The 22,037-nt window shown below is 40.3% G+C and overlaps 1 protein-coding gene across 1 annotated transcript in view; it reads left to right on the forward strand.

Annotated features, from left to right (window-relative positions):
* DHRSX (dehydrogenase/reductase X-linked) overlaps positions 1-22,037 on the forward strand; it is a 205,522-nt gene that overhangs the window by 157,754 nt on the left and 25,731 nt on the right. Inside the window, exons 5-6 of the mRNA XM_045004368.1 lie at positions 1,501-1,708; positions 16,073-16,280. Of these exons, the coding sequence (XP_044860303.1) occupies positions 1,501-1,708; positions 16,073-16,280 (416 nt within the window). The remainder of the gene's footprint in view (positions 1-1,500; positions 1,709-16,072; positions 16,281-22,037) is intronic.

Raw genomic sequence — 22,037 nt, forward strand, 5'->3', positions numbered from 1 at the left:
CTTCCTAACTGTATAAAAGAGCTGTACATAGAAATGGTACAATTATTTATCTCTGCTCTTACAGAATGCTCATGCCCCATTCCAGACTGTCACACACAGCCATCTATTTTTCACTGTATAGGCCCATTAAGGAGTAGGAATTACATATGTATTAGAAAAAATTGCTACAGAAGCTTGCCATACAAAGAAAAAAAACCTACTCCATTATTTCTAAGCACCCTGTAGCATAATGACATTGTTTGGCAATTGGACCCCAAAAAGGAAGCAGTGATACAAAAGCACAGTAGGAGCAAGTCAGATTGGGAGGTTCGTATGCCATCATCAGCCTGTCTCTTGGTAAAAGATTTTTAATGGAAATGTGAAGCATCGTTGGGAGGAAGCTGATATTCTTTCATGTCAGAGAGCACAGTTAATCTTCCCATCATATGGTACTTAGTGTTTCAGTGAAAAAGCAGAAAACCTTCAAAACTATTAACCACATGAACAATATGCATCTCTGATTCTCTCAACAGTGAAATCCAGTTGTGCAGGAATTAAAAAAAATGAAATGTATTTCATAAATTTTGAATTCAATTTTTTTCTTGTTTTTATACATACCCCTTCCATGTCACCCTGATACATGTAGCATTTTTGAAGTTGGGTGCTTCAAGTTATGCTCCTAAATCTATAATTAGGCACTTAAATAGAAGCTTTAGGCTGATTTTTCCAAGGTGTTGAACAACCTGCTTCCAGAGAAGTTAATAAGAGCTGCAGCTGCTTGAAAATTAGACCACTTTTATATAGGGGCCTAACTATGGATTTAGGAGCCCAACTTTAGGCATCCAAGTTTGAAAATACTGTGTATATAGATATACACAGTATATATTTCCCTAATGAGTCCTAATAAAACTCTCTCTTTGTGTGTATACACTGTTTTGTTAATACTTATCAGGGTAGATTTATTTCTGCTCCAGCTCCCCGCCCCACATGGAGACAGCTGTTGGGATGGGGGTTTGCCCCTAGGGGAGAGGAGCTTTTAAAACTCCAGCCAGGATTCAGTAGAAAAGTTGCCTGGAAGAGCACATCTGCTGATTAGCCTGGCCCTGCCCACTGGTAGGGTGGCAGGGAGCAGTTTGCATTTCTGCATTCCCACTCCAGATGGACTTACCACTCCCAGGGGCCCACAGTGTTGAGAGCTGGTGCAAACCCAAAAGTTAAATTGACCCCATCATTTTCAAAACAGCTTACAAAAATTAACTAATTCATCCTTACAATGCTGGAGGAAGGGAGGGATGATTCTATCCATTTTCTAGATCGATAAACTGAGGTCTGGAGTTTGTCATTTTTCTCCAGGGGAGTCAATCACTGACAGTTTTACAGTTCACAATTGCAATCACCAATCATCCCGCATGCTGAAAGTTGTGTTTAAGATGTGTAGCAGGAGTCTTGTGTTGCTTTTGTGTCAGGAATTCTCATTCAGTCTCTGAAGTTATCACACTTTTTCTGCACTTTCTTCCTTAGCGGGGGTGATGCTGGTCCCTGAAAGGAAAACAGAGGATGGATTTGAGGAGCACTTTGGCTTGAACTACTTGGGACATTTCCTGTTGACTAACCTTCTCTTGGAAACATTGAAGCAATCAGGAACTCGCAGTCGCAATGCTAGAGTCATCACTGTCTCATCAGCCACGCATTATGTAGGGAGATTGCACCTTAATGATTTACAAAGCAGGTACAAATATCTTTTTTCTGTTTGCACTGGCCTGCCATAAGACTGCATAGATTAGAGTCAGTGTAAATTGTCATTTAATGTCAACTGTGATTTTCGTTAACCAGAGGCTCAAATAATTGCTGATACCGTTAACTTTCATAATGCTGTGATAGTTTTTGGCTTGTGCAACCCTTCCAGTCATGGACAGGAAATAAAAATAGCATATAAACACATTTATAAATTAAGCCTGTTTTACATTAGGCCTTGAAAATCTTTGGGCCCATTTCAGTTGTTATATAATTGTGATGAATGTGGTATAAAAACCATTAGACTGACTCCATAACCAGGGCATACAGGATTCTTTGTAACTGGGGCATTGTAAAATGGCATAGATAAATACTAATGGATTCTGGATTCAGGTAATTGTCCTGCAACCAGATCCACAGGCAGATGCCGGCACAGAGCCCCATCGTAATTCCCCTCCAGTGTAACGCACCACTGTTGTGGTATGCCAGAGCCATTCTTAGCTTAAAGGGTTTCAGTGCTTCTGGACTACTGAAACTTTGTGATCTGCCAAAGCCAGCCACTCCTGCCTGGCTGGCTGGCTTTTAGCTTCTCCTCCACCCACACGCTGTCTGCCTCTTCTTCCTTGGCAGCTCCACTGGCTGGCACACAGGTCTTCTCTAACTAGCCAGAAGCACTCTGTATAAGCTTCTCCTCAGAAACCCTGCCAGCTGGCTGCCACTGCATCATGTTGCAGATGGCATTCCTCCTGCTCGGGTACCATAACCCAGCCCCCTGCCTGCTTCTCCTGCTTTCCACCACCACTAGCGTACTATATCCCTACTAACTCTTTTGTCCACCCTGCTTATTTGCCTTTTCCCTAAGTGTACACCTACAACTGCTGCCCAGCTGCTCCTGCTCTCTCTCCATTGTCCTCCAGCTACACAGTACTCCCACTCCGCACACTGTGCCAGCTTTCCCTGTTCTGCTTGCAGCCTTACTGATCAGCCCCTTTTACTGACTGCAACCATCTACCCACACCCCAACATACCGGCTATCCCCTTTGCCTGCCTCCTAGCTTTGTCACCCCCCATGTCTTCTGAACTTTCAAAAAATGTTGACTGATTAAGGGGTTAACAGAATCCAAAAGTATATTAATGCCTTTTTTTAAGCTGGGCAAAAGTGCTGCTTAGCAGCATTTTTCCAAATAGTCGACAATGTGATTCTCTGTTTTCTCTTTTGTGCAAGAAAATACAAATCTTTATGCTAAGTGAAACAGGGCTGCTTGTATCATAAGTAACTGCCTAAAATTGTTTGTTTAATTTTGAGAGAGAGAGAACTGTGTTTCCAAGCATGATTTACTAACTAATTCAAATGGCTTTATCCTTGCAGTCAAAGTCAGAGTTTCAGCTAGTTTCAGTATGAAACCAAGCATTTCACATAATTTCCACCAAGTCATACTTCAGTCCCTGTGGCCCTTGAGGCACCTGGTCTGAGTTTTCATTTTAGAATGAAACCTTAAGCCACATTAAACTTGTCAAGACTTCCTATCTGATTTCTGATTTTATTCTAGGGTATCCATTTCATCACAAGTATATTGCATAATCTCTGCAGAGCAATTGTAATTCATTGTCTATGATCTGGATGACGCCATTTAATGCAGCTCTACTATGTCTCTAGATAACAACAGCTTCCTTTATTACAAAGAAACCTTGCACATTGCCTCTTTAGTTTAGGATGTATTTTACCAGTAGCTCATTGTTATTAACTCTTTTTTTCAGGGAGATATAAACATAAATGTTTAATTTAGAAAAAGCTGTGTGTAGGAGAAATCTTGCAGCAAAAATGCCAGTGAGTTTTAATATGCAGTCTTGGTGTTGCATGGTTGTAAATGAGAACATAATCTCATAATCTCATAATCTGGCCAGTTGTGTGCATTTCTATCGCAGTGGGAGTTCTGCCTGAATAGAGAGTTCTGACCTACCACATATATATATACCCACCAATGATTTCAAGAAGTTAATTGCAATTTGAACTCCAGACCTACATCTGTGAAAAGACAACCTTCTCCCCAGATAGGAGAGGATCTCCACTTATTTTCCAAGTGCCAGATGAATAGTTACTCACACAAATTGCCCCACTCAAATCAGTGAACTTAGTTGTGTATGAGAGAGAGAGAGAGAGAGAAACTGCTCACCAATGTAAGGGAGTTCAATAACCTGGCCCTATGCCAGCATGGAGAAATATCATAAATACACAGAAATTGACTATACTACACGACTATACCACCCTTACCTCACCCTTTCCTGCCTACATGTTGCAGTAACATTCATGGCTCTTGAGAGATTTCACATCACAGGACTCTTAAAGCTCCACAGCACACTACTTAGGACCACTATCTTGGCCTTAACCTGATGAGGAGTGAGTCCCCATAGTGCTTTTAAAGATGCAAATGCTTTGTGTTTTTTTTTAGTCTATGTATGTATATGCCCCAGGGAAGCAAGTTCGTTTTATGGCACTGTGTTTCTCTGTCCTCTTGTTCTGCTGAACTGCCACATTTTCCAAGAGACCGTGCCAAAATCACCCCTTGTTTTTGCAGTTAAGATGACTGAAAAATCTGTGAGATTATTTTTCACATACCTTTTGGTAATTTTAAGCTGCCTTTAGTTGGTTCTGATTGGTCATATAATATTGGTTCTGCTTTTCTGATTGGCTGAACATACCCCATATTATCAGGAGAGTTAGCAATTTACTCAAAGGGAGATGATCTATTCTGTGTGCTGTCTCTGAGACAGTCTGGTAGAAATGTCGATAGAAGCAGGGTTAACTGTTTATTATGCACTCATCCATCTGAAGACATCTCCGGGATTTTAAATTGGTGGTGCCCAACCTGGTGACCCATTAATAACACCAGAGGAGAGACCCATCCCTCCATTTGAGACACCAGAGAGAGAAAGGTAGAAGGCCATCACTACTTCGGTGCACAAACACCAGGTAGGAAACTAGCCAGGGAGCAGACCTGTGTTAAATTCTCTGCTCCACCAGACTTCCTCTGTCACCTTTTCCATACTCTGTGGACTCCTTGTTGAATTTTTCTTCTGTTTCTTTCTTTTTTTTTTAAATGGAACACTTCACGGATTTGCATGTCATTCTGGTGCAGGGGCCATGCTAGTTGGATATAATCTGTTTTATCTGCCCTATACCTCTGTTCTCTTGCTCCAACTGCCCAAAATTCTGGTTTGAAGTCACAAACCACATCGAGTACACTGGACACAAAACACCAGAAGAAGAAATGATTTTAAAACAGTTTCTTTCCTGTGAATAAAGTTACAGAAAATATATACAGTGGCCCTTGTTATGTTTCTCTTTCGTGTTTGCGCTTCTAATGCTCTGACTTCTCCATGTTTTTCTCCTGTTCCTTTCCCCCTCTTATATACAGTATCTATTAATTTGCATCTTTTTTCTTTTGATTTCTTTGTTGTATTGCATTCCTTTTTCCTCCTTTATTTTCTCTCTCTTTAATCTGTTTACTTGATTTCTAATTTTACATTTTCATCTTCTTTTCTCTTGTTCATTTGTATATTTCTTTCTCTATCTTCTTGGTCTTTTAGCTTCTGCCTCTCTATTTCCGTCCTTGCCTTTGTTTTCCCTGTCTGTTTGTTCTGCTTCTCCTTTCCACTTTCTTCTCCATTTTCACCTCCTCTCTCTCTGTTTGCTTCTCATCCTCTTGCCCTTCCACCCTCCCCCCCAACCCAATTCCTCTCTTCTGAATGTTTATTTCCCACTAACTGGGCACGCTGGCTGGGTACACTATGACAAGACACAGCTTGTTCCACATTGACAAAGCATAGCTTGTTTCATGTGGTTTTTTGGAAAGGTAAACTCACAAGAGCAATGACTGTTCTCACAATCCTTTTGCTGAAGAACATACTGAAGAACATCAAACATGTATGTCGTCTTTCAGATCCAGTCCGTTTTCAACAGATCTCACGTGAGCCAACATAGGGTTTCCTAAGGCAAATCATACTCCATCATCCACATTTTGAGTAATACCTCTTTAAAGAGTAGTGTACTCCATAAATGTATTCTCTGCATGTCAGAAAACAAAGTTGTGCCTGGAGGTGGGTGGGAAATAATTTTCTTGCCCCACGAGAATTGTTGAGATTTTGAATTTTTCCCCATCCCAAGTGGGATGAAAAATTGCTCGAAAGAAAGAAACGCAGGCCGATAATATGAGCAAAACCATTAAATTGAGTCAATCAAAATGTTTCAATGTACATCTACACTCGGAGCTGGAGATGTAATTCCCAGCTGGAGGAGGCATACCCACACTAGTTCTGATCAAGTTAGCACACTAAAAATAGTGTAGCTGTGATGATGCGAATGGTGGAATGAGCCAACTGCCCAAGTATCTGCCTCAGATGGAGTCATACTTGGGATGTCTAGCCCCTGACACCACTCTTACTGTGCCAATTTATTCATATCTTAAAATAGTTTGGTTTTAGTTCAGTTAAAAAATACTGGAGAAGATTTGGTGAAGGTATAGGGGGGAAGACGGGACTAATTTCTTATTTTATCCAAACTATCTGCCTGTGAAGTTTTAAATTAAACCAGAAATGGCACCTAAGGTTATCTCTCTGAGAATAACTGGGACTAGTGTGTATTTTTAATTGCTCATATAAGACTGGTAGAAACATTTCTCTGCCAAGCCTCTTATGTTTTTTACTAAATAAATATTTTTTGTAAAAGGCATCTGTTTTCAACAAAAAAAATTCAAATTTTAATTGAAAACCCAGATGCCAGAAAAATGAGCGATTGTAGCTGAAAACACTAATATTTTTATTTCGAAATGCTGCCATAATGCCTCCTGTGAATTGTAGTTTGGTTGCTTCATGTCCATATTCTCCTTCATGGGATGGGCTCCCTGGCCGGACTACATCTCCCATAATGCACCATCACAGTTCTCTGAGGGGGTTGACTTTTGTGCATCATGGGAGATATAATCCAACCAGGGAGCCCAGCCTACAGAGGAGAATGGGAGCTTGAGGCACTGGAACTACAGTTCCCATGAGGCACTACAGCAGCATTTCCAACTCAAAATATTTTGATGTTTGGATGATCTATTTTGGTTTTCAGCTGAAAATTTTCAGTTTTCAAATTACCACTGAAAATTAAAATTTTCCACAGATAAAAGCCCCATTTTTGACCAGCTGTATTATATAAGAACATAAGAGCGGCTATACTGGGTCAGACCGAAGGTCCATCTAGCCCAGTATCCTGTCTTCCAACAATGGCCAATGCCAGGTGCCCCAGAGGGAATGAAGAGAACAGAACAGGTAATCATCAAGTAATCCATCCCCTGTCGCTCATTCCCAGCTTCTGGCAAACGGAGGCTAGGAACACCATCACTACTCATCCTGGCTAATAGCCATTGATGGACCTATCCTCCATGAATTTATCTAGTTTCTTTTTGAACCCTCTTCTAGTCTTGGCCTTCATAACATCCTCTGGCAAAGAGTTCCACAGGTTAACTGTGTGTTGTCTACTCAAATGTTTTTCCCCATAAAGGAACAAATCATCCTGCCCACCCACCCTGCGTCCAGATAGTGAGATTCCCCAAGCACAATAGAAAAGGTGCATCTGTACATTGAGGGTGAAGGAGGTGGGATTTGGAGACTCCATGTTGGAAGTAGGACACAGAGATTCCATGTGTTTTCCTTGAGTGCTCTAATATAGAGAGGTTTGGTAACAAGGGAGGGAGGAGGAAGGCCCAGACCAGTGGATCCATCACTAAGTTGCCTGATCAGCCATTGTCTTACATGAAAATGAGCTTAAGAGCAATGTAGGCTACTGAAGCTGCAAAAATTTGCAGCAGCGGCGGCCATGGAGTGGCTACATGGCCTGAGAGAAGGGTCTTTTCTCCCCAGCACTTGTAGAGCATCATGTTTCACTGCCCAGGTACTTGTGCTATATAATGATTTTCAAGATTTGGCCAAGAAACTTTTAAAATATTGTTTGGAAGCATTTATAAGCTTTGAGGAGTTACTCTGCCTACTTCATACATACCTTGTTGGTCCTGGCTTTGATTGAAATGCTCATGTGTAATTGCACATTCTATCTCCACTTTCCACCTTGCCGCTGTTTTTGGAAATAATTGGTTTTTCATCACAAATCATGCAGGGATCAGCTTACTGTGATTCAGTGTGACAAGGTATTTTGGAAATTTAAAACCTACTGGATGGGAGGAAGGTGACAACAATACTTCTTTCCCCCTGTCTCCTGTGGTAGCGGTTTTTGAAATGCTGGTTATAGACTACTTGAGCTGCACTGCATGGCCCAGGCTCTCAAGACAGATATATGAATCATAAATGACATTTTTAAGATTTTGGTGAGGCTGGATTATTGGCTTTATACCGTTTGAAGAGACTGTTAGTGTGCCACAAATAGTTTAAAGTCAAGCCAAATTTATTTGATAGAAAAGACTGCATTAACAAGCCTCAAATCAAATATCATTCTGAGTAAGACGGAAAGGGAAACATTTTATTTTTTGCTTTTACTGTCTGCTGAACTTTGCCATTTTAGACTTGATAAATAAAAATCCCTTCTGCACAAGCTATTTTCCATTTTCCATACTTTTATTAATCCCACATCTTTCCTGACAGCTGGATGGGGGGGCCTCTGGTGACCTGCAGGTTTATATAACTAAGGCCTTCATAAAGGCATTGCATCTGGGAAGTGGATCATCCTTGAGGTCCAAAAATCTCAGGCATTTGAGTTGTATCTGTACCTGTTTCAGCTGTATTCCCTCCTTCAGCCATCTGTGTCCTAAGAGGAGGTGGGGTTTTCATGAGATTTCTTGAGTGTTTTTAGTAAATCATTTTCTCCTCTGGCCACTATCTTATTCTGTTACTAAATTAACTTAATGGGTTTGGTGGCTGTGTACCTCTGTGAGTCCTCAGCTGTATTCTTACCCAGGGTATATAAAAACAAACTTTGAAAAAGCAGAGATAATTAAAAAGAAAATTTTGGTTTTTTTAACTGCTAGTCTTAGAGACTGAAGTTTTTATTGATAGTGATAATGCAAGTGTTTCCTCTCAGTCCTGCCAATGGTCCTCAGTGCTTTTTTTGGAAATAGCTCTGTGGGTGGAGAGTCATTCAGTCTTAATGCCATTCAAGCCTTGACCTTTCTGCTAAGACAGCCTGATTAAGTCAATGGGAGCTGAGGATGCTCAGCAGCTCACATGGACCATCCAAGGGTAATAACCAGGGGCGGCTCTATGTTTTTTGCCGCCCCAAGCAGAACAGTCAGGTGGCATTCGGCAGCACACCTGCGGGCGGTCTGCTGCTAACGCGGATTCGGTGGCGTTTCTGTGAGTGATCTGCCGCCGAAGTCATGGGACCGGCGGACCTCCCGCAGGCATGCCGCCGAAGGCTGCCTCTCTGACACCCCTCACAGAAGCTGGCAGCACTGGTGCCTGGAGCCGCCCCTGGAAATAACTCTTGGTCATTTACGAAAAGAGAGGAATTCACTCTTCATTTCCCACATATTATAAATGAATCTGTGTATGAGCAACACAAGGCATGGAGTGACTGATTTCAGAGAGTGGGACAAGCTCTGAGACTTGATCATTTAATTCCTTCCTTTCTTTCTACTTCAGGTCAGAACAAGGGCTCTGACTGGACTGGTTTAAGAAATATACTCTGCCTCTGGCAGTTCAAGAAATCCTGGCATTGCAGGACTAAGTTTTCAGCTGGTATAAATTGATGTAGCTCCATTGATTTCTCTAACCAAACTAACATCAATATTTTCAAATTCTGGTATCTGAATGTAGGCACCTACAATCACATTTTCAAAATATTAAGTGTGTATATAACATTTGCACAAGAAAGTGCAGGCTGAGCACTTATTATGCTCATGCATGCAAAATGGATAACTGTGCAATTCCATATGTGTGGTAGATGCAGTCGGTAGCAGGACAGGTACAGTACACATCTCTGTGATGAAATATAGGTAATTTGGTGTATCAGTTCCTTTGGATTTAGTTCTATTTCGCTATTGTATATCATGGAATAATAGAAATGTAGGGCTGGAAGGGACCTTAAGAGGTCATCAAGCCCAGCCCCCTGCCCTGAAGCAGGACCGTGTAAAAGTTGACCACCTCTGACAGGTGTTTGTCCAACCTGTTTTTAAAAGCCTCCAATGACGGGGATTCCAGAACCTCTCTTAGAAGCCTATTCCAGAGCTTAACTACCCTTATAATAGAAAGCGTTTCCTAATATCTAACCTAAATCTTCCTTGCTGCAAATTAAGCCCATTACTTCTTATTCCTACTTCCAGTGGACATGGAGAACAACTGATCACTGTTGTCTAGTCTATATAACAATCCTTGACATATTAGAAGACCGTTATCAGGTTTCCCCCATAAGTCTCCTTTTCTTATGCTAATTTTTTTAACCTTTCCTCATAGGTCACGTTTTCAGAACCTTTTAACATTTTTATTCCCCCTGGACTGTCTCCAGTTTGTTCACATCTTTCCTATATGTTTGTTTTTTCAATTACTAAGACTTTTTTTCAGCCGGAATGTACATATTCTCTCAGATCCTCCCATTCTGCCCTTTCTTGGTTTGTGGTTTCCTTTACTTACATCAATGGAAAATGACTCATCAGTTTCTAAGAAGTGATTGTACAGGATAAAGAGATGTAGCACAGACAAGTAACTTTCATAAATATAATGAGCAATATTTTGGACTCTGACTTTGGTTTATCATAAAAAGGGAAATGAAATATTTATAACAAATAGCCAGAAAAGATGCACCTAGGTTCTGCAAAGCATCTATGTAGCTTTGTTAAAAAATAAACAAATTGTAAAGTCTTTTAAAAGTCTTAGGGCTTGTCTACACTGCTGCTTAAGTCAATGTAACTTATGTTGCTCAGGAGTGTGAAAGACCCACCCTCTGAACAACATAAGTTACATCAACTTAAAGCAGTGTCTACACCACATTGAGGTGGAGTAATTACATCGATGGGAGAGTGCTCTCCTGTCAACATAGTGAGTCTTCACCAGATGTGCTACATCGGTGTAGCTGCATCAATGCAGCTGCACCGATGTAGCACAGTAGTGAACATAAGAATACGTTAAACTCTTGCATACCATTCTTTGTGGGGGACAAAATCTAAAAATCTGATAGCACTGTCAGTGTTTAATAATGGTCTCTTAGATTCTTGACTAAGCAACAGTGATTTATTCAAGGTTAAAACATAAATCATTTAAGAAGTTCAGTCATTTTAATAGATCGTGCCTGCTTTTGCTGTATAAACTGATTCTACCGAAGGCATGTATTGCAGTTGTGCATGTGGTTTCATTAAAAACCCCAGCATGTTACCCACATTGTGCAGCAGTCCCCAGGTTTTGATAGAGGACACAGCTATCTGGCTGTACTGCAGTTTGATCTTACGGCACTGTGCCCTGTAGCCGATTAAACACACTGGGAATTGAAGGGGCATGATAGGAGAGGGAGAAGGCATCAGGGGTTTGACCTGTAAAACAATACAATGGTTAGGTCAGAAAATCTGAACTTCCTGCACCAATGAGGTTAAATATAGCTATACTCATGTGCCTCTCTGAGGCTTTTGCTTAAGCAAGAGGGGGTGGGGAAGAAAGCCTTCAGGATCTTAGAAATGACATTGCGAGGACATTTAATGCGTTATTCTAACTAGAACTGGGCAGAACACTGATTTTTCGTTTCACTGGTAGTTCCAAAAAAAATTGGTTTGGATTGAACAAAACATTTAATTCAACCTGTAATTAAACATTTTGCTTTGGGTACTTTTAATAAAACCAAAGGAAACTAAGGGCTAGAGTCAGAAAACATAGCTGGAGGAGGAGATGATGGTAGTGGTGGGACTTTCTTAACATCTCCTGTTGAAGTTGTTCCACTTTGTATGAAATAATTAAATATTCATCGAGCCAGAAAGAGAGAGAGAGAGAGAGTGACTGTGACTCTATAGCCTTATGATTAGGACATTCACCTGGAGGGGGTGTGTGGAGGGAAACCTGGATTTGTAGAGAAACAATGACTTACCATGATGCTAAGGAGGCAGCTGTTGGAGATAGCCCCATATGGATGATTTGTAAAACCAACTTCCTGATTATAATTAATTGGAAATATTTTTTTATTTCGCTGCAAATTTAGACCAAACCAAACAAATCTTTCATTAATTACCCCAAACCTTTTGGCGAAAAAATTGGGTTTCTAAAAAACAAAACAAAATACTTTTTCAGTGAAAAGTCAAAAATTTCCATGAAAAACAGATTCTTTTTGTGACAAAATTGTTTAGTCAAAAACTACATTTTCTGTTGAAAAACAGTTTAAACAGAAAATTGTCACCCAGATCTAATGCTGATCAGTTGTGGTCACTGGAGATTCCAAAGCATTTTTGTAAGAGTAACAGTTGTTCATTCTAGTGTCTTTGACTAATTTGATTCTGTCTACCTTACTTTCCCTTGTAGTTTCAATTGAGTAAATTATTGTTTCTTTCCACTACTATGTAGTATAGCTGACACAGAATTCCCTCTAGAGAGGATTTCTTTTCACTGGTGGGAGAAATAATCACTGTGTAGGTGTAACTCACATACCTCCTGAGTGTGGTGTTTTGTCCCCTCTAGTGGCACCGAGACCATTTAGAGATTGATGAGTCTGCTCTACAGCCTTAGCTAAGAGGCTTCTGGCTTTTGGCTCATGGAGCCAGAGGCTTATGCACTAGGCTCCAGAGGTCCCAGGTTTGATCCCAATAAGCAGCATCTGTCAGTGTTGCCCGATGCTCTGTAAAGTATTTTGAGATCCTTCTGTCGGAAGGATCTCAACATTTGTTCAATTTTCTTGCACGGTTTTATAAAAGATACTACAGAGAGAACATAGAGAAAGTGGAAAGTGCACAGAAGAGCAACTAGGGCAGTGAAAGGTTTACACTGAAATTGATAGGCTCGGAGGCTAAATTCAGGGAGTTAAATATATATTGTACTCCCTGGAATATAAGGGATACAATTATGATACATGAGCACATATGAGGAGGGAGAGGAATTTCATTAGTTAGCAAAAGTAAGACAAGAAATAATGGACTTAATAGTAGTAATTGGGTTTTCAGGACCCGTGTCAAATGTTTTATTAATGTTTAATTTAAGTCCCTTTAATTAAGATTATTTTTACCTCATTTCCATTTGATTAGAGAAAACCAATCCTATGTGTTTTCATTACTTTTATTCAAGACCATAAACAACTACTAGGTAACTAACTTATTATATTTCTCTAAAGTTCTAAACACTATGAAAATTAGATTAAGGTTACAATGTAAATCAGGTTAGTAAATCAAGGAGTTAATAATACAAATTAAAATTGGTTAACTAAACAGAAAACAATTTGAGACCAATAATTGTTCAGACAAGCACATGAGCACAATCAGTAATCAAATTATGAAGTTAACATAATGACTGAATGGTATACTTAGTCTTTTTGTCTCTGTGGAGTTGATTTAGCAGCTTATACTTTCCCTTGTGGAAATAATGTGTTAAGGTTAGATTCCTTTTCATACCCAGAGTGACATCAAGTGATCTGCTTTGAACCTAGGTTAACTGATGCCCAGTGGTAACTTGTACTATGGACTTATATGCATCCGCTATAACTGGTCACATACACACACACAAGCTACACCTAAAGTGGCTACGACAAGTCTTTCCTGGCAGGCATCTCTGAAGAGGTACTCAGATCCTCTCAAAGAGACCAGAAAGAAAAAAAGTTACTTAGGGTAGGTCTACAATACAATTTTACATTGGTGCAACTGTTTAAAATGTCAAAATATGTGTGAAGAATAAGGTGACATTTTCAGTATTTTAGACCAGACATTAGCAAATCTAAACTATAACTGCACTACTTTGACTAACTCATTCACTTTTATTCCAATGCAGTAACACTTAAAGTGGTTTTTATTCATTATTAAGAAGTCCTAGTCCACTCCTAGAGCCAGCTGATATCTTTATAATGGTTGAGCTACTTTATGTATTATGTTACAGCTCAGGCAATTGACTGATGTTCTGACACTTTATATCATCTTCTTTATTACTATCTCACAGCTAAATATATGGTGGAACAGCTTGTTTAGCATAAATAGTGAACGCATATTTCAAGGGACCATTTCAAGTGGCCACTTTACTTTGAAATATGTGTTAACTGCTTATGTTCCATCTTGTATTTAGCTGTAAGGCTCTCAGTACATTCCCTAGACCCAAAGAAGAGCTCTGTGTACCTCAAAAGCTTGTCTCTCTCACCAACAGAAGTTGGTCCAATAAAAGATATTACCTTACCCATCTCGTCTCTCAAGGTTGTACTGTCATTTTGTTTTTGTTGCTACTTGACTTTTTCTTTTGGACAAATATAGAAACAATTAAAGAAAATGAACTGGAGAGTTAATGTTATCCTTCTTTACTTCCTGCAGCTGGAATGAAAGTAAGGCCCTTTGCTTTCTGTTTTTATTTCTTTTCTTAAATTTCCCTGGAATTAATCGGTATTTGTTAAATTATTTTTAAGGGTGAAAAATCTGTAAAAAACAAAAATGAAGGGTAGCTGGCATGGGGACAGGGGTTTGGGGGAGAGGGTAGGGAAGGTTACTCACCATGTGACAGTTAAGAAAGCCTTCTGCTTCCTGCAGCAGTCGGGTGGTCTTGGCTGCTGGGGCCTGGCTCCCTGCCCTTCTCACTTCTCCACTGGGCAGAGGAAGCAGACAGGAGCCATGCTGAAGGGGCAGCATCAGGAAGGGAGCAGAAGGCTGCACCCCGTGAGTACTGATAGCCCTGTCAGAGAGAACCCCCTTTTCTCCCCGGCCCTGGGATCAGGAGAGTGTTCTGTCTGGCAAGGGGGGCCAGTACTCAAGGGGTGTACTGTTCCACTCCATGAGGGCCCGTCACTGCAGTGGTCAGGTGGCCTTGGGTGCCGGGACCTGGTTCTCTTCTTGTCTGTCTTCAAGAAATTCCCAGGTCCTGCAAAAGCCAAAATTCAGGTGAAAACTGTAAAATCCAAATACTAACTTTTTCCAATAGCTGGAGATTTTTTCTGAGAAAAATTGGTAAATACCGAAAACAAAGGGACTTGGCTATTAGAGTAACCATTGCTTCTGAAAGTACCTGATTGTCCACGTTGTCGGCATCCAGGCACTGCTAACAGTTAGATTGCTTCAGTGGACTTCTAGATCCTCATGAAATGAGAATGCTTGCTAGAGGCCTATTCTTCCACCTCAAGCCTGACTAGTCAAGTGTACAGAACATTAAAAGCCAGGTATTACATGGGAAATTAAGAAAAAACAGAATTCTGAGAAACCATTACCATTCAGTCAGCACATACTCTTTTGTGCATAACAAAACACAGAAAATCTTCCTAGGCATTACCCTTGGCTCTGTGAAGCGCAGAGAGATTAAATGAAAGGTCTGCAGTAATTACAGAAGCAGAGTTGTCATGGAAGTGGAATTCATGGAAATGATGTTGAAACCCCAATCTGGGGGAGTATTTTCAGTGACATACCTAATAATTTGCTTGACAGTAGCATTCTTCATTCAGACAGAATTTAAAAAAATGAAGTGAAACATGACTAATCAGCAACTACTAACTAAGAAGGTTGACTTTGAGGAATTTGAAGACCAGACCTTCCAACATCTGAGTCACAGAACAGGCACACGGGTTCTTAACATAAATGTTTTGACATAGATTCTGTCATTTTTATGTTTGCATTACATATGACGTTTGTAATGGGCTCCACTTAAACCGTTGTTCTAACCAGTTATCTTCCAATGTTAAAGGTTTTATGACTTCTGTAGTGCAACTTTTAATTAACTTGTCACCGTGCTAACCATCACACTTTTGCCTGCTTATCCACCTGTTGTATCTTGTCATAATCCTAGACTGTGATCTGAGGCAACATAATGCAACTGTGATCAGGGCCCAATAGGTGCTGCAGTAGTATGTATAAATAAATAAATAATAGGAGGAATGAGACTGGGGCATTCTGTGGCTTGATATTTCAGCATTTCCAGGGAAAACAATACCTACCATAAATTGTTTGCAGCAGAAAACAATACCTACCATAAATTGTTTGCAGCATGGATTCTGATAACATGTATGTTTATCTAAGATATTTTCCCTAAAGCAGTCATTGAATCTAGTGAAATAGTCCCCAGAACTACAACAAGCAATCTGCTTTCAAGTGATAAGGCTTTCATGTGCCTACTTACTGTGTTGCTGTCTACTGCATAATTTAGCAAACTGGCAATGCATGTGATATCTGTGCTACAACATTTTTCTTCTGATTATTTTCCTGTCTCTCTCTTTTCTATGCAGATGTTCTTATTCACCCCATGGAGCCTATGCCCAAAGCAAACTTGCCCTTGTATTGTTTACCTATCGACTACAGCATCTCATGACAGCAGGTGGGAGCCATGTGACTGCTAATGTAGTGGACCCTGGAGTAGTGAACACCGAGCTCTATAAACATGTCTGTTGGGCTACAAAAGTGGTGAAGTGGATGACAGCCTGGCTATTTTTCAAGGTACATGATTATTTTAATCATTTTGGTGTCATGTTTTTGCATTGCTAGAACTGCAATCTGTGCAGGACTACAGAGACTTTAAGGATTATCATTATGTGTTGTTTTTTTTATTATGGTAGTTTCAATGCTGATAAAGTGCACAGACCAGATAGAGTCAGTCTCTGCCCCAGATAACTTATTTAGATGATGGAGAAAAGGACAAGACATGGAGTGAGATCAAGAGGAAAGCATTACCATCTCTTTGTTTGTAGTTGCACATATGGATACTCCTGGGGGAATTCTGCACCAAAACATTTTAAATTCTGCACACAATATTTTAAAATTCTGCATACACCTCTACCCCGATATAACGCTGTCCTCGAGAGCTAAAAAATCGTACTGTGTTATAGGTGAAACTGCGTTATATCAAACTTGCTTTAATCCGCCGGAGTGCGGAACCCCCTCTCCACCCCCAAGTCTTGCTTTACCGCGTTATGTCCGAATTCATGTTATATTGGGTCGTGTTATATCGGGGTAGAGGTGTATTTTATTTGTCAAAATAACACAATATAATCAGTCCAGTTTCAATTATTTTGATAATTTCAGGTATGTTAACAAGTATGTCAACAATACACACAACAACAAAAAAGATTCCCCCAGGAGTAGAGTTAAATAAACCCCTAAGACCACCCAGTTCCAGTTGGCATTTGCTGGAGGGAGCTGCATGGGGCCCCCAAAGCACAGACATCTGCACCTCTGTCCCCCTAGAGCCCAGCCGTGGGGCACCCCCAGATCCCAGACACCCCCACCCCCGTCCCCTTCACCCCAGAGCCCAGCCGCGGGGCACCCCCTCTGGCCTAGACACTTACACCTCCAGAGCTTTTAATCCCCCCAGCTTCTTTACTATCCCACCGTGGGACATGGTGTGGTGTGGCCCTGCCCATCTCTCACCCTTTGCCAGAGCTGGGTCTCCAAGGCCCTCTCCAGTCCCCAGGAGAATGAGGATCAAGCCAGGCAGCCAGAGTATGCAGCCCCTATCCTCGGTTGCTACACTCACTGCAAGCTGGGCTCTGAAGAGTCCAGCAGCCCCAAGTGGTGGCCAGCAGCTCTGCAGCCCTAATTCTGCAGGGAAAACATGGAATTCTGTGCAAATTCTGCATTGTGCAGTGGTGTAGTTCCCCCAGGAGTAATATGGATTCGGTGTCATTATAATTAGTGTGTACAAATAAAGAAAAAAAATAGATTAGTGTAAGCTTGTGGAATCACTTGCTAACACAGAGGCCCAAATATGCAAAATGCTCTCATGAAGCACCTTCCACGTCCTATCACATTCTGAGAACAAAAGGCAAGCTCTAATGGCAGTGTGTGTTTTACTTGCTTATGTGATGTGTCCATCACACTGGATGGCACTATGCAACAACCATATGTTATGTACAGGAGAGTGGAAGGAGGAGAGAGGCAGGGCAAATGAAAAATAGTGGTGAAAAGTGGCCCAATCTCCAATTGATGTGGCTCTGTTTTGAATGCATGCTTCCAGTTCCATGTTGTATTCCAGTCCTGCTCTATTGTTGGAAAAGTTGCAGCTGTGTGACTAAATTTATTTAAAATCGATCTCGTTACACTGGTGCAAACCCCTTATGAAGATTCACTTAAACCAGTTCAAACGTCACTTAAATCCTATCTTTATTAGGGGTTTGCACTGGTGTACCTACATCAATTTTAAATTGGTTTAATTACACTGGTACCAATTTTCTAATATAAACAAAAGAGCTGTGAAGAGAGAATGTTCTGCTTATGACTCATTCCACAGCTTTGCAGGTAGGATTGGGTTAGGTGAACTAAGCCTGATTCCAATAGAAAAGTTTGTTTTCCAAATTAAAATGAACCACTTTAGATGATCTAGGAACAGATCCTCAGTCCCACAAAATAAAATAATTTAAAACTTTAAAATGGAAATAGTGTTAGTTTTAATGTGTAATAAAGAGCCTGGAGTCTGAAGGAACTGCTGTAAAAAAAGAATATGAACAAATAAAACCATGTTTTAGAAACACTTTATAGTGTTTTTTAAATATATTGTTTATTTTTCCACTTGCATACTGCTAGCAAAAATTGTAAGGAGAACACTCGTACGGAATGCAACACACCATTCTAAAAGAAAGAGACTCTCATTTTGCTACATTTCATGACTTGTCTGCCATTTCTTTTCAAAGTGCCAAACTCTAGTTTCGTTGTTTGTTTCCTTCCTACCTCACTTGCTAACATAAATTTTCTTTCGGGTGTGTAAGTACAGCTCAGCGTTCCATGCACAGCCACAGCAAAAATTCTCTTTCTCAGAAAGGAAATAAAATATCAGCACTCAGTGCCGCTCAGCTTTATTGTTGTGTCAAGGGACTCATTTGGGTACTATACTGACAATATTTAGAAACTAAACAGGATGTCACTGAACACAGATAAAGTGAGTTTGGATTTATCACAGAAGGGAATCGAGTACTTACAGCTGTAATAGTAGTGCCTCCTACAGTCCCTCATCCCCTCTTATTCCTTATATGAGATGCCAGTCTAAAAAAAAGCTGTTCCACCTTGTATTTAGCAGTGCACTCTGAGTTAGTTTCCCAGACCTTATGAAGAGCTCTGTGTAAGCTCAAACGCTTCTCTCTTTCACCAACAGAAGTTGGTCCACTAAAATATATTACCTCACCCACCTTGTCCTTCTAATATCCTGAGACCAACACAGCTACACCTACACTATGTATATTTAACCAAAAAAAGCAAAGCTGTCTTGTATCAATGGATGAAGGAGAGATCGTGAGTTGCTTTGAAGTGCTGTACTCACAGAGTCTGATATGAGAATCCAGCAACTGAGGGGTGGCTTTTTGAGTCAGAATGTACTTTGTTTGTTTGTAGCAGTGCTGCACTTTTCCTCTAAAGCAGGTGGGGCGGAGGGAGGACAGAATAATAAAAGCTGTCTCTATGAATTTTATCTCTCCCCTCCTCATTTGCAGTCAGTATTGTACCTTACTTTACCTTCTCCTTTTTATTGCTTAATTTTGGACAACATGCTTTCTTATTTGGGGCCCAATTCTGCCACTCTGTCCCACATTGACTTGCTGCTTATTCCGCATAGGGTCCAATTCACAGCAGTGGGACTGTATGTACACCCATGCAGAGAACCAAGACAAGGCCAACATACCACTTAAGCCTTTAAAATAAATGGTATGTGATAGTCCTCTGCTTAGGGGTGAATTTTCCCCTAGAAAAGTACATGAGTAATGATGGCAAGAACTGGCTCCCTTAGTTACACCTAATGAGAGTGGATATTATTTCTTTCTTTGTGGGTTTTTTTTCCCTCCCCCAGAATTTCATTTCTGAGTTGGTAAGTGTGAGTCTGATTTTTAGGGTTGCATGGCAACACATTGAACATGGGGAGGTTTGTTATTAATATCGGGGTGTGCCTTTCATCCTAAAGGATCTCAAAGCACTTTGTAAACATATACAGGAATTCCTTCACCCTCTGACACTGATGGATATACGCCTGGCCCAACTAGCTCCCAGAAAGGAACTATGGAATGGTTTTGTCACCTCTTACAGTCTCTCATTTTGTTTGTCGCCATTTTGTTTTATTCCATTTAAGGGCCCAGAAGGTCAAATAGAAAACATCCAGCTTACTGTATTACTATCTTCACTAGCATCAAATCCAGTTCCTTTACATCTATGAGCCCAAACTTCTGAAAAGACAAATATCTCCTGTGAGGTGCCAGCCACACTCAGCTCATCACCTCCCAGGAGATCCTCAGCACTTTGCAACTACAGTCCCTGACCTGCCTAAAAGAGGTATTTATGTGCCTGATTTTAACTCTTAAACAGCCAAGTTTAAAAATATGCCACTGCATGTTCATTTAATTTATTTAAGTACTGACAACTTAAGCTGCTTACAGCATATGAAATGTTTTCTTCTGATTACTGAATAAAGCTCAGAAAAAATCTCCCTACCATTGTTAAAAATCACTCTCCAACACACTGCAGTGATGCGCCCCAGTGTAAAACCATGGATCAGTGAGTATTACCGGCTCCTTTAATCTTATAAAAAATGCTAGACTCATGTCCACTCTCAAGTAGTGACTGAGGGGCTGCTCTTGAGAAGTGCTGATCATCTGCAACTCTTATATTTTCTGTCAAGGATGCCAGTCCCCACTGTAAAATTTCTTCTTTAAATACTTTATCTCCGTTACAGTTTATAGATTTTTGTTTTCCCTGCAGGAGGTTTCAATACATAGTCATTACCCCTGTCACTCTGTGAGAGAAATCAAGTATTCCTTCTTTAAAATGTAAATTGATTTTCACCCTTATGACTTACTAGTAGACAAAGGCTGATAGCACTCTCTCTAGAGTTCAATCAGAAGTTATCCCTTAGGAATCCTTAGTGGATAATGGACTTCAGTTTAAAGGCATACAGCCCCAAACTGTAAAAGATAGCAAATTAATAGAATAATAATTGACTAGTTAACAGGACACTCATCAAACCCACAACTGAAATATAGTTAATTCTGTGGTCAAACACAAGAACTTCAGGGAAGGATACTGGCTGAAACTCAAGCAGAGAAGGTGATGCATTTTGTCCTCTCCAGAACTGCCTCTTCCCCTTTAGAATTTGAAAGTTCTTTCTAAATCGAAATTCCCTACTCTAATATAATAAAAACTCCTTACAGAAAGAAATACTCCACCACTGGATGGAATCACTGAGGAGTCTCCATAATATCCACTTTCAAAAACAGTTCCACTGCATGGGACTTCATTGTGCTATGGTGGAAGAAAGGAACTAATTTTATTGCTTTCTGCACAGCTGCAAGATTCCCAGAACTCTTTGTGGTGCATTTGGTTGGACTCAGATTCTTTGCCACTGGAACTCTAGGTGTCTTCACTCATACTTTATCTGTCTCAGACCCTCTGTATATTCCAAGGTATCCTGTAAGGATGAAATTGAGGAAGAGGTTGTCCCTCTGTTGATTGTCATTCAAAGATTTTGTCCCATAGAAATAAGAATTACTGACTATTAAATCCAAGCAAAGAAGAGGCTGAACATAAGCATTCATGACCTGTGTTGATTTGGGATGTTGAGGGGAGTGTAGTCAGGCATAGGGACTGTAGCAGTCAGTCAGAGTAAACTACCCCATTTCTTCCAACACTTGAAATAAACTTAATCTTAGGGGTGTGTTTGTTTTCTTTGTTTTCTTCATTTGTTTGCATTTCTAGATTGTTGTAAAGAAATCTTACAAATGCTCAAGTGATGCTGGAAAACAAAATCCAAAAAAGCTGGATTTATCTTTCATGCCAGCAGAATTTTTGCATAGGACTTAGTATCACATTTGCTATTCAGAATGAGGCACTTTTTCCTTTTGGCACTCTGAATGTAGCAAATGCATTTCAGCTTCCTGCTTGAGGTGTTAGAAGACAAGCACATCACCACATATTAACAGCAGCTGTACAGAATTAGAATAATTAAATTCTACAGCTGAAAGTAACAATACATCAGCATCAAAACCCACTCTCTCTGAGTGTCTGTCCCTACAAGATCATAGAATCATAGAATATCAGGGTTGGAAGGGACCTCAGGAGGTCATCTAGTCCAACCCCCTGCTCAAAGCAGGACCAATCCTCAATTCCCATGACTCGTTCTACCCTGAAATATGGCCTAAGAAAACCCAGGATAAATCTACATTTTTTGTACAATGGATGAAAGTTATAAACAAGTGAGGAGTATATTGACAAAGCTCTAGTCTT

Source organism: Mauremys mutica, chromosome 1, assembly GCF_020497125.1.
Source record: "Mauremys mutica isolate MM-2020 ecotype Southern chromosome 1, ASM2049712v1, whole genome shotgun sequence".
NCBI classification, from domain to species: Eukaryota; Metazoa; Chordata; order Testudines; family Geoemydidae; genus Mauremys; species Mauremys mutica.